This window comes from Pagrus major, chromosome 18, assembly GCF_040436345.1.
Source record: "Pagrus major chromosome 18, Pma_NU_1.0".
Classification (NCBI taxonomy): domain Eukaryota; kingdom Metazoa; phylum Chordata; class Actinopteri; order Spariformes; family Sparidae; genus Pagrus; species Pagrus major.
Window position 1 is genome coordinate 14,187,737 of NC_133232.1, and position 12,262 is coordinate 14,199,998.

The 12,262-nt window shown below is 42.3% G+C and overlaps 1 protein-coding gene across 2 annotated transcripts in view; it reads right to left on the reverse strand.

Annotated features, from left to right (window-relative positions):
* Nucleotides 1-12,262, reverse strand: part of hace1 (HECT domain and ankyrin repeat containing E3 ubiquitin protein ligase 1) — a 31,221-nt gene extending 18,959 nt beyond the window's left edge. Inside the window, exons 1-12 of one of the 2 annotated variants that reach the window (XM_073487059.1) lie at nucleotides 12,024-12,262; nucleotides 8,217-8,271; nucleotides 7,888-7,977; nucleotides 5,494-5,598; nucleotides 4,499-4,574; nucleotides 4,223-4,354; nucleotides 2,982-3,064; nucleotides 2,607-2,703; nucleotides 2,408-2,509; nucleotides 2,157-2,263; nucleotides 682-832; nucleotides 160-234 (exon numbers count right to left, since the gene is read on the reverse strand). In XM_073487059.1, the coding sequence (XP_073343160.1) occupies nucleotides 160-234; nucleotides 682-832; nucleotides 2,157-2,263; nucleotides 2,408-2,509; nucleotides 2,607-2,703; nucleotides 2,982-3,064; nucleotides 4,223-4,354; nucleotides 4,499-4,574; nucleotides 5,494-5,598; nucleotides 7,888-7,977; nucleotides 8,217-8,271; nucleotides 12,024-12,114 (1,164 nt within the window). In that variant the 5' untranslated portion in view covers nucleotides 12,115-12,262. The remainder of the gene's footprint in view (nucleotides 1-159; nucleotides 235-681; nucleotides 833-2,156; nucleotides 2,264-2,407; nucleotides 2,510-2,606; nucleotides 2,704-2,981; nucleotides 3,065-4,222; nucleotides 4,355-4,498; nucleotides 4,575-5,493; nucleotides 5,599-7,887; nucleotides 7,978-8,216; nucleotides 8,272-12,023) is intronic. The other variant, XM_073487060.1, reaches the window with a different exon arrangement.

A 12,262-nucleotide genomic window follows, 5' to 3' on the forward strand; every position in this document is an offset into this window, starting at 1 on the left:
AGAAAAAACTAAAGCAGAAGGTTAAACAAGTTTGGATGAGTGGAGAGACGCTGTCAAAACGGGTTTTCTATTCTTCAGCGAGAACTGGAGGTGAGATTTTGAGTATCTGTCAACAGTAGTATGCTAGCTAATGTTTGCCTCAAGGGCGAGAATGTTTACCGTTACATGGGGATGCCTCTCTCTTTGTTTGTTGTGGTCCGGCTCAGAAAGTACCGATGTCATCATCCGATGAGTCTGTGAGCAGTTCAGGAGGCTTAAAACTGGATCTGTAAACCCCTCACATTACCAGATAATCTGTGCCCAACAGCATGTTTTTAACGGGCACTGCACTAGCATAAAATACCATGTTGGTTTGTGCTGTGTTAAGCTTGGTGAAAAACTTGGACCTATTGAAATGTTGCACAGCAATCATCAGTAAAAAAATATATATATGTATATATATATTGTAGGAACAAAAAACAAAGAGCAGATTATTGTTTTGGCTTTCGTGTTTTTTTTTCGATGTGCAGACATTTCTGATCAGATATCCCAGAATTAAGCATTAACCAAATCATGCTTTTAAAAAAGTATAACTGGTGTGCTGTGAATTGAAAAAATCATTTTGGTCTGAATTGTAATCTCACACTTTTGCAAATAGCACAGAACATAGTATCCTGTATATACTGTACAACTCCTACTTACCTTAAAGACCTGGCTGCGAGGCGTCTTGTTGCCATTGTAGCCCATGTCATTGCCATTGTTGGGTGATGAAGGCCCCAGGCGGAACACATGGCAGAAAATACGAACGATTCTCAGCAGGCTCTTCATCTGAGCTTCATAACTGCTGGACAGACTGAGGAGGGACAGTGGGACAAACAACTACATTAAACGAAACACACTGTCACAGATAAGATAAATGCCATGCAGGGAGGCATGATGTTTCCATGTGTCTGCAGTCAGTGAAGCAGAGAAGCAGCTGGATAAAACAAAGAATAGTGATTTTGTCAAAACATCTTAAAACATCTTTGGTTCTCTATTTCCTCTCAGGGTTTATCTTTCCTGTGAGATGCTGGCTGTCACACTGTGTCTAACATAAAGACATCATCTCAGAAAGATCTAGAGTAGAAAAAAAGCTCCCTTCAGTCTTGCTGTATTTGTACTGAATGCAGAACACTTTCTGGTTTGCTCAGTGTTGGATCAACAGAATTGGCTGGTTTTCAACATGATCGGCCATGACTGTGGATCAGTGTCAGATATATCCAATTCTGTGCTGGTCACATTTACACATATACACATACCACCCAATGGATCTGCCAGCCCGAAGTAAGAGAAAGAAACTAAATATTTTATGTTATTTACCTTATTTATTTCAGCTCAGTGTGAGAGTATTTAATGCATTTTGCTGTCACTTACAGTCACGATTTATGAGAGCTTTCTCTCTTCTGCTAGCTGTTTGTGAGTTCAGAGCAGAGACAGGGATGTTACTCAATGTGTGTTATTCTGATCTGATCTGTTGTGCCTGTTTTCTTATTGGAAAATAAAACATGTAAGATAACAAACACCAACAAACACTACATACATTCCAAAAAAATACAATATGCTCTTAACACACACTGTGCTATTCCAACCAAATTCAGTGGCCATGTAGAGATGACGTCTGAGTGACTACAACAAATTTGGTGCCATTTGGCCAATAGGGGGTGCTGTAGCAGCATCACATCTTTAAACAGCCATAACGCTCATGTCATTTTGTGCCCTTAAAATGTGACGAGGCAGATGACATTGTATGTCCTCAATGGCTCACAGTGTAAGTCACCTCACCTGAGGATACAGAGGTCCTGGATGATCAAGTCATCACCTACTCAACTACTGATCAAGCTCTCTTCTTAAAAGAAAGACAGCAAATAAAATAGATAAATGGACTTGCATTTGTACAGTGCTTTTCTAGTCTACTGACTGACTCAAAGCACTTTACAACACATTCAGCCATTCACACACACATTCATACACTGATGGCAGAGGCTGCCACACAAGGTGCCAACCTGCTCATCAGGAGCAATCTGGGGTTCAGTACAGCCAGTGAATGAACCAGCAACCTTCCATTACTGTACAACCCGCTCTACCTCCTGAGCCACAGCCACCCAACAAATACGTATATGAAATAAGTACAATTATACCTGAGAAGCTTGTGTCCATTGGTGGTAGCCACTTCAGCAAGACTGGTCAAGATCCTCTGGTAATGACTGTCGCTCTGCTGAGAGACATGCTCCAGAACCTGCCTGAGCTACACACACACACACACACACACACACACACACACACACACACACACACACACACACACACACACACACACACACACACACACACTTCAATAGAAGTCGATACACAAAGTTTATCAATGACCGTAGAGACAAACTGATCATACCATGCTCTCTTTAATATCATCGTTCTGTGTCATCTGGATGAGGGTCTGGAACAGTCTGCCATGATGCTGGATGAGGATCTCGCAGGTTTCCCCATATCCACCCTGAACACACACAGGAGGGACAGTGACCACAGGAGCTCATCATAAACTGAGTAACACAACACGTGTATGAAAATTTAAGAGGTGGTGACAAACTCACCTGCACACAGAGATCCAGAGGAGTGATTCCATTCTTATCAGCAACGTATTTGGCACCGCGAGAGAGCAGGATCTGTGCTGTGTCCCTTTGGCCATGGCTACAGAATAACACAAGACCTGTTTCAATCCAACTGGACTAACAGACTGTTAAATACTGGCACTCAAATATGCAGAGCAATAGGGGCATGTTAGAATATCACAATTCCTAATATTCCAGCATATTTAAGAAAGAATATTGATAAATTTAGAGTCTGACAGTTTTGGAAATGTCAATGCATAAGTGCATCTCTACCCGTGAATAAGAGGAAGTGCAAAAGAGGTGAGGTGAGACCACGCTGAATCACTAACATTACACCGACATGTCTGATGACTTCACCTGCAGGCAAAGTAAAGAGGTGTGGCTCCGGAGACGTTTGGCCTGTTGATGTCAGCTCCACTGTCCAGGAGACACAACACCGTCTGAGAACACACAACACACACTAATATCACATGCAGGGAAATGTTTCACTGACATACAGGATAACAAGAAGGTATCTACATTCTCATTATATAACAATTATATCATTAGCAAGAGGATAAAAGGTTCTAAAATGAGAATTCCTAGAAGAGGGCCAGGGTTGGACAGTAGCTCCATCCTCCAGCAGGGAGCACAGCACAAATGGGTGTGCCCTCTGCTGTGGTTGGCTAACGCTATGGTCACAGTAGGGAACTCAACCACAAGGCTGCATCATTACAAGGCCATGCAGTTTCACCAGTGAAAAGGTGCGAAAGGTCCAAACATGGACATTGCATGGCACAAATGTCTAGGTAGGCCACCGAATTGAAGGTCTATCTTCTCTCTGCTTGTAACTTACTGGCATAAGACACAAAACTGATTTGTGTGACTCATCATAAAAGGGAGTTAATGGGATCGGTGTTTCCCAAAAGTGGCTAAATCTGGGTCATATCACTGGGTGATAAGACTGATTGGTGTGTGGAGGTGAGTGAGAGATAAAAAAATGTATACATTACAATAGTTTGTATTATTTATAACAACATAATTTGGGTATAAACAACATGCAGGGCCTCTGCAAAATGAACTTTTCTGTTCTTTTCAGTTATCAGCATAAAAGAGGTTAATTTGCAGAGGTGCTAGACTTCTATTTTACTTCTATTTACTGTGTGTGTGTAAAAAAGGAAGTCTATAAATAAGGGAAACTGCATGACTTGCGGGTGGTTGGGGGCTGAAATAAATCGTTAAATTCACCAGTGTAGATTTGATGAGCGACCGGTGCTAATTAATAATTTTACTTTCTTAGGTGCTGCAAAAAAGTGGCCACCCAGTCACAGTCTCAGCTATAGTCAGAGCCAAGTTGTGTTTCAGCTCCAAAACCAGGCATAACCAGCTAGTCTATAGTCACACCAAGCAAAAGGTATTGTGAGGGAACAAAACAGTACAAGTTACAGTTACAAAATACATTTCCCACGGTGACTTTACTGTTGGCACTGCAGGTGCAGTGCTCTCAAACTACAGGCCAAAAAGCTCCCAACACCCAGCTGGACGTCACTGGCTTGAACCAAAGGACTTATCACGCCGAAGGCATTTTTCAATTAAAGAGATTATTTGGATTTGCTTACTGTTTTGTGTCCGTTCTGACAAGCCACATGTAGAGCTGTCTGGCCCATGGCATCCTCCACATCCACGTTGGACACATGCTGAACCAGATCATGGAGGAGCTCCGTCCGCCCATTCACTGCCAGCCAATGAATCTGCACCAGAGGTTCACATGGACAGTCACTATCCTGACTGCAGGAGTTCGTTAACCACCAGTCACACAGATAACAGTTGATTACAATGTCTTTAATACATTCAATACAACATGAAGCCCAGCCAGAGGATTCCATTCTACTCACAGCAGTCAGTCCCTCATTGTTGCAGATGTTGACATCAGCATTATATTCCAATAGTTTGCCCATGCACTTTTTCTGTCTGAGGGAACAGTGGAAAGTGTTTAGTATCGGTATCATCACATACACAGTCAGTCAGTTTCATGCCATTTTACACTCCTAACAGCCATGACTACCTTGACAGTCCATTGAATACAAGTGACTACATGTAAAGAGATTCAACAAAAAGCAGGGATTTGAAAAGAGACATCAAAGGAATGGATCCATTCAGATGTGTTCACACGACAACAGTCTGATGAGCTACTCTTCGTTCCAGATGAAGCTTTCAGTGAGTGACATGAGTGAAGGTTTTAGTGGACTCAGCTCAGTTTCTCATCAACTGTCTATTTTTTTTTACATTGTTATGTAGCTTATTAAAGGAGCAGTCTGTAGATTTGTGTTAGAAATGTTAATGAGCAGAGAAAGATGTTCATTGGCTGATTTCTTTCTGCCTAAACAACTGACCTTAATGGACAACACACTTTATACTGTACTTTGTTTATGTGTGGCGGACCCTGCCACCTTTCTAGCTTCAAACAGTGTTCTGGGACCTTATTTTCCTCTGAGAACAGCTTGTTTATTCACTGATGGAAAAGACACATATTGAGTTTGTATCATTACCTCATTAATATTGTAAATATCAAAACTGACGATGAATTTCTTCTCTAAAGCTACATAGTGCACCTTTAACCTACAGGCAAACAATTTTAAAGAAGTTCACGATTATCCTGACATAAATTGGTACAAGTGAATCTGCACTAAAGAAGAGAAGTTAGTAACATGAAATGTAAACAAGTTTTGTTTTTCCATTATTGACCTTCAAATTATAGCAGATTGGTCAGACAGGAACCAAATAAGAAGAATCAGCAAATAACTGGACATGTGCAGTACTGTGACATGTGGATGGACCAAATGTCACATCAACTGAACACACAAACATGTAACCTAATACAGGCTCATACCCATTCCTAGCAGCGAGGTGCAGAGGAGTACAGCCTGAGATGTCCTGGTAGTTTGGGTTGGCTCCTCTCTTCAGCAGCAGAACCAGACACTCCACTGAGCCGCAGCTGGACACAGAACACAGAGCTACTTAGTGCACCACCTCCGCTTAATATGTGACAGATGTGTCAATAACAAAGAAACAGCCTTAAAACTTCCTGAACTTCTACTGTATGTACCACTAAACAATGACATTCAAAGAATCAACTGCTACATCTCTGTTTAGAAACAGTGTCCCTCTTACTTTGGACAATCCATAGACCTCACTGGAGACACTTTTCATTGGAACTAAGGGAGTGACCCAAAAAATAAACCCAGTTATTAATCCTGTTTTTCCAAGTCCTGCCAATATGACTAATTGAGTGTTCAGTTAAGTACAGGTTTCAATAAAAAGCTTGATGTATGCAGCAAAAGAACACGTTGGATAGGTTACTGCTTTTGTGCCAGACAACTGAAACGTCATTTTATCAGGTGTAGGGTCAGGTGGAAAGAACTAGCAGCATGTGGCTAGTTAGCAGGAGCCTTGGGATAGCTGATTAGCTAAGCTCCATGGGTGGTGTGCTTAGTTCTTGTTATGTTATATTAGAATTGAGAATTGTGCACACAGTGCCACTAAACTACTCAGACTGGCATCCACAAGAGAGGACTCTCATCAGTTATGAGATGGTGCAGGTTATTGTGCAGCTCATTAGCGTTAAACGCTGTTTTTGTAGCATGCAGTACGATGCCTCGTTTTGATCTGCTGCGCCTGATTGGCCTGTTATTACATTTTAAAAAAAATCAACACATCCTGTATCTGTTTCAAGTTAAACACCCTCGGGGCTCATTTGAGCACACGTCCCATGTACAGGGGCTTTGTCCTCACCGCATAGGCCCAGGGTTTGAGCCCACCCTGCAGCCCTTTGCTGCATGTTACCTGCTGCATATTGGTTTCATCTAAAGTAAAGAGGTTAAATTCAACCTTTTTTTGCCTGGTCTTTAAAAATGATTAAAAAATAGGACAGGTCATTAAAAATGATAAATAATTGTCGATATTGACCGATATGAAACTTCACTATCCTGACAGACTTTTCAGCCATATCGCCCAGGCCTATTTTGACATTGCTACTGGGTGCTATACAAGATACTGATTTGTGTAGAGTGATAATGTAATGATGGATTTCACTCCGATATCATCAGGAGGGTAGAGATCCATATGTGCCCATCCCTCGATCAATAGAATCACTTTATTGCCTGTAGATTTTGCAGCTGCTGAGAAATGGATCAGGTGTACTGCAGTGATGTGACACCTAATGGAAACCACATGATCAACACAAATAAGCCCCCCCTCTGCCTGCCCACTTTGATTTACAGTCCAACTAATACTTTTTGAGGCTGATCTTGATAATATTTGGGAATTTTTTAATTTGATAATGATACATCTATGTTCACTCAACAAAAACGTAAATGCAGCACTTTTGTTTTTGCTCCCATTGAGTTGATGTCAGAGATTTAAAGACTTTTTCTGTGCACACAAAATCATTATTTCTCGCAGATTTTAAACACAATTTTGTTATTTTGTTAACACAATCTGTGTCATTGAGCACTTCTCCTTCGCCTGACAGGCGTGGTCACAATAAAAGGCCGCTCTAAAATACAGTTTTATCACAGTTTTATACCACAGAAGTCACAAGTTTTGAGGGAATGTACAGTCGGCATGCTGACTGCAGGAACATCCACCAGAGCTGTTGTCTGTTAATTCGATGTTCATTTTGCAACGGTAAGCGTCTCCAATGTGGTTTCTGAAAATTTGCCAGTGAATCCAGCCAGGGCTCACAACTCCAGACCACGTGTCACCACACCAGCCAGGACCTCCACATTCAGCTTCTTCACCTGCATGATTGTCTGGGACCAGCCACAGAGAGTGTCTCAGAGAAGCAGAGAAGCTCATCTACACTTTGACCTGACAGCAGTTCAATGTTGGAACCAACCTGAGTGGGTCTGGCACTTTGGAGAAGTGAATGTTTCTTTTGAGCAGGACATTTTACAGTTAGAAAGTCCACTGCACACTGTCTTTGATGGACCAACTATGTAACAGTGACACTGTTTCTAAATCACCTCAAACCCACATTGGCATTTTTTTTTACTGCAATTTCTTGTTGATAATCAGCCGACATGCATTAAGCTAATATCAGCCAGTCTAGCGCTACTATGGACCCACACATCGGCACACACTACTGATATACAAGGCTAAACCTCACACAGATTCTCCCACATACTCCCCATGTCCTTGTTTGCAGTTTTTTTAGATATACTCAACAGGAGGGAGATTCCTGGCAGAGTTCAAGGCTTACATGTAAATAAGAACAATATCTTACTTGGCAGCGATGTGCAGCAGACTCCTCTTCACCCGTCCGAAAGCGTAGTTCACATCAAACTTGGAGTTGAGCAGCAACTCTGACACTGACCTTTTAGAGACAGGATGGAACAAATAGAGCACTTTTTCTGGAGACAATAACAATACAATCACCATTCCCCTACAGGGGCAACTGATGTGCAAGAGACAGTAAAAACATGCTCAGACTTGTTACTACTGGCAAAAGCAGGTAAACATGCCACAGAACATGGATTCTACCTCAGCCACTGGGATCACACTGTGCCAACATTAATACACTACACTTGTTGTACAGTACAGTTTGATGCTTACCTGTGCTGGTCCGCCATGACCATTGGCATGAGTGTGTACACTGCTGTCTCATTGTCTGTGGAGGCAGAAACACAAAAAAACAGACATTATGTTACCTGCTTTCACTTGAAGTGCAAGAAAAAGCTTGGATGTGCACTTTTTCTATGACTTTTCACACTGAACCTCTTACTGTACTTTAGAGCTGACACCATAGGTTGGTTAATCGTATAGTTAAAAGAAAATTGATTTCAAGCTGCTTTGAAAACTTTTTTTTACAAAAACTGTATTAATAATTCAATCATTTTCTATGCAAAAACACCACAAAACAAACTATTTGTGGTTCCACCTGCTCAAATCTAAGGATGTGCAGTTCCTCTCTGTTGTGTATCTGTGCAAACTGACTGTCTTTGTGTTTTGAAATGTTGGTTTGACATCAGGAGGCATCATCTTGGGCTTTAAGAAATTGTTATGGGCATTTTTATAGAACAAATTAATTGAGAAAATAATCAGAAGAGGAATCAATAATGAAAATAATTATCACTGGCAGCCCTGCTGCATTTTATTCATACCCATCAAGACCTGTGCAAGATGCAACAAATGTGTGAATACCAAAATGTCACAGACTCAAAGACATCACTGTTTTTACAGTTCCACTCAGTTCCACCGCACTGGTGGTGCTGATTTACACTCCGGGAATACATACCTGTGATATCTTTGTTAAAAATAAACTCTTGAAAGTTTAATCAAAATAAACAATCATATCTGATTTCCCTACAAAATAAATTAATTTTACAATGCACTACTCTGACTCTGATACAGCATCCTTTCTCTGTCAGTGGTCACCACTCTGTGGTCTCACTTAGTGTCCTGCCCCCAGCACTATCTGCTTAATTACACATCACAAGTAATGGCCCATCAACACTGAATACTCTGAATCCACATAGTAACTAGTAACTAAAGTTATCAAATAAATGTAGTGGAAAGGAAGTATACAGTAGAGGAAAAAGGAAGTACTCAAGTACCACAACAAATTGTAGTTAGATACAGTACTCGAGTTAATTGTTCTTAAGTTACATTCCATCACTGGTCATTCTTAATTTTGACACTAAGATTTGTGTTTTTCCTGAATGTGTATTGGTTGTAAACACACAAACACGCCCCTAAACTTTTTCATTTGCCAAAAAGAAACGAAACACAAAATATAAAAAAGTTAAAGATGAATTTGACTGATAGCATTTTGTTTTTCTATAGATATTGTGATCATTTTGTTATCGTCAATATTTTTGGCCACAATACTCGTGTAGTAACAATCGCTATGGCGAGTGTTAAATGTTTGCTGGTTCTGTTGTTAAGGTCTCCTTAATGCAGGTAAAGAGGCAGAAGACTGGAGTCTAATATGTGATTGTGAAGTTATTGTTAGAAACAACACTGTGAAGAAATGGAGGTACAGCAACAGGAAGTGGGGTCCAAAGAGGTGCTCTGAGATCTATTTTACCTTTGCTGCCTCTGTCAAGCTAAAGGCTGTACTTTCTATAGTTAACATATACACACTGATAAAATATTCATTAAATACACAGAGGAATATTTTTCACAGACTCATACTGAACCCCAAACTGCTCCTGATGAGCAGCCTCTGCCGTCAGGGTATGAATGTGTGTGTGAATGTGTTGTAAAGAGCCGACCTTAAAGATAATGTCTGTTTTCTCATGAATGGTCCAGTTTTAAGAAAAGTTGCACAATTCTTTTTAAAATAACACGTACTGAAAACGTTTCCCATTTGGATCAATCGCTGCTGTTAAAGGGTGTAAACAGGAGAACACTGGACCTCCCTCTGACAGCCTGCTCCTGTATGCTAGGCTGTCAGAGCTGAGTCACACACTGAATATATACACAGTGCATTTTAACTCATGTCACACACACCACTGTTCACACAGCCTGTAGAATAGTATGACACAGAGACAGACAGAAACAGACAGAGACACAGACACACACAGCAACACAGACACAGAGACACACACAGACACAGACATAGAGACAGACATAGAGACAGAGACACACAGAGACAGACACAGACACAAGGAAACAGACAGAGATAGAGATACACACAGAGACACAGACACAGACAGGGATACACAAAGAGACACAGAGACAGAGACACAGACAGGGACAGAGATACACACACAGAGACACAGAGACACAGACAGGGACAGAGATACACACAAAGACACAGACACAGAGACAGAGACAGAGATACATACAGAGACACAGACACAGACACACACACACAGAGACAGAGACAGAGATACACACAGACACACAGACAGACACACAGAGACAGAGACAGCGATACACACAGAGACACAGACACACAGAGACAGAGATACACACAGAGACACAGACACACAGAGACAGAGACACACACACAGACAGGGACACACAGAGACAGAGATACACACAGAGACACAGACACACAGAGACAGAGACAGAGATACACACAGAGACACAGACACAGAGACACTAAGACACAGAGATACACACTGTGATGAGAGACACAGACACAGAGACACGGACACAGAGATACACACAGAGACACAGACACAGAGACAGAGACAGAGATACACACAGAGACACATACACAGAGACACTAAGACACAGAGATACACACTGTGATGAGAGACACAGACACAGAGACACGGACACAGAGATACACACAGAGACAGAGACACACACAGAGACACATACACAGAGACACTAAGACACAGAGATACACACTGTGATGAGAGACACAGACACAGAGACACGGACACAGAGATACACACAGAGACAGAGACACACACAGAGACACATGCACAGAGACACTAAGACACAGAGATACACACTGTGATGAGAGACACAGACACAGACACAGAGACACGGACACAGAGATACACACAGAGACAGAGACGCACACAGAGACACATACACAGAGACACTAAGATACACACTGTGATGAGAGACACAGACACAGAGACACGGACACAGAGATACACACAGAGACAGAGACAGAGATACACACAGAGACACAGACACACAGAGACAGAGATACACACAGAGACACAGACACAGACACAAAGAGACACATACACAGAGACACTAAGACACAGAGATACACACTGTGATGAGAGACACAAACACAGAGACACGGACACAGAGATACACACAGAGACAGAGACAGAGATACACACAGAGACACAGACACACAGAGACAGAGATACACACAGAGACACAGACACAGACACACAGAGACAGAGACAGAGATACACACAGAGACACAGACACACAGAGACAGAGATACACACAGAGACACGGACACAGACACACAGAGACAGAGACAGAGATACACACAGAGACACAGACACACAGAGACAGAGATACACACAGAGACACGGACACAGAGATACACACAGAGACAGAGATACACACAGAGACACAGACACACAGAGACAGAGATACACACAGAGACACAGACACAGACACACAGAGACACTAAGACACAGAGATACACACTGTGATGAGAGACACAGACATAGAGACACGGACACAGAGATACACACAGAGACAGCGACACACAGAGACACATACACAGAGACACATACACAGAGACACTAAGACACAGAGATACACACTGTGATGAGAGACACGGACACAGAGATACACACAGAGACAGAGACAGAGACAGAGACAGACGGAGCTAACACCACACTGTGACTGTATTCGCACGTGAACACCATTGTTTACGCCGCCAGCTCGCGCTGCTTTAGCTAACGCCTGTACATCCTGGGTCGTTACCTTCCGGGAGTTCCACGGTCCTGGCCCGGCGGAGGGAACGGGTCAGCCGGTTGAGCTGTACATTAAGCTGCTCCATCGCCCGTTCCATCATAGGTGAACGGTCTACCGGGATACACCGACGGAACAAAGCCTCGGCCGTCGGGTTTATGTGTTCCTTATGGGGCTGTGTTGGTCCTGGGCGTCGTCCATGGGCGCTGGCAGAAGGGGAACCGTTCCTCTGACAGACACTCTGATTTCAG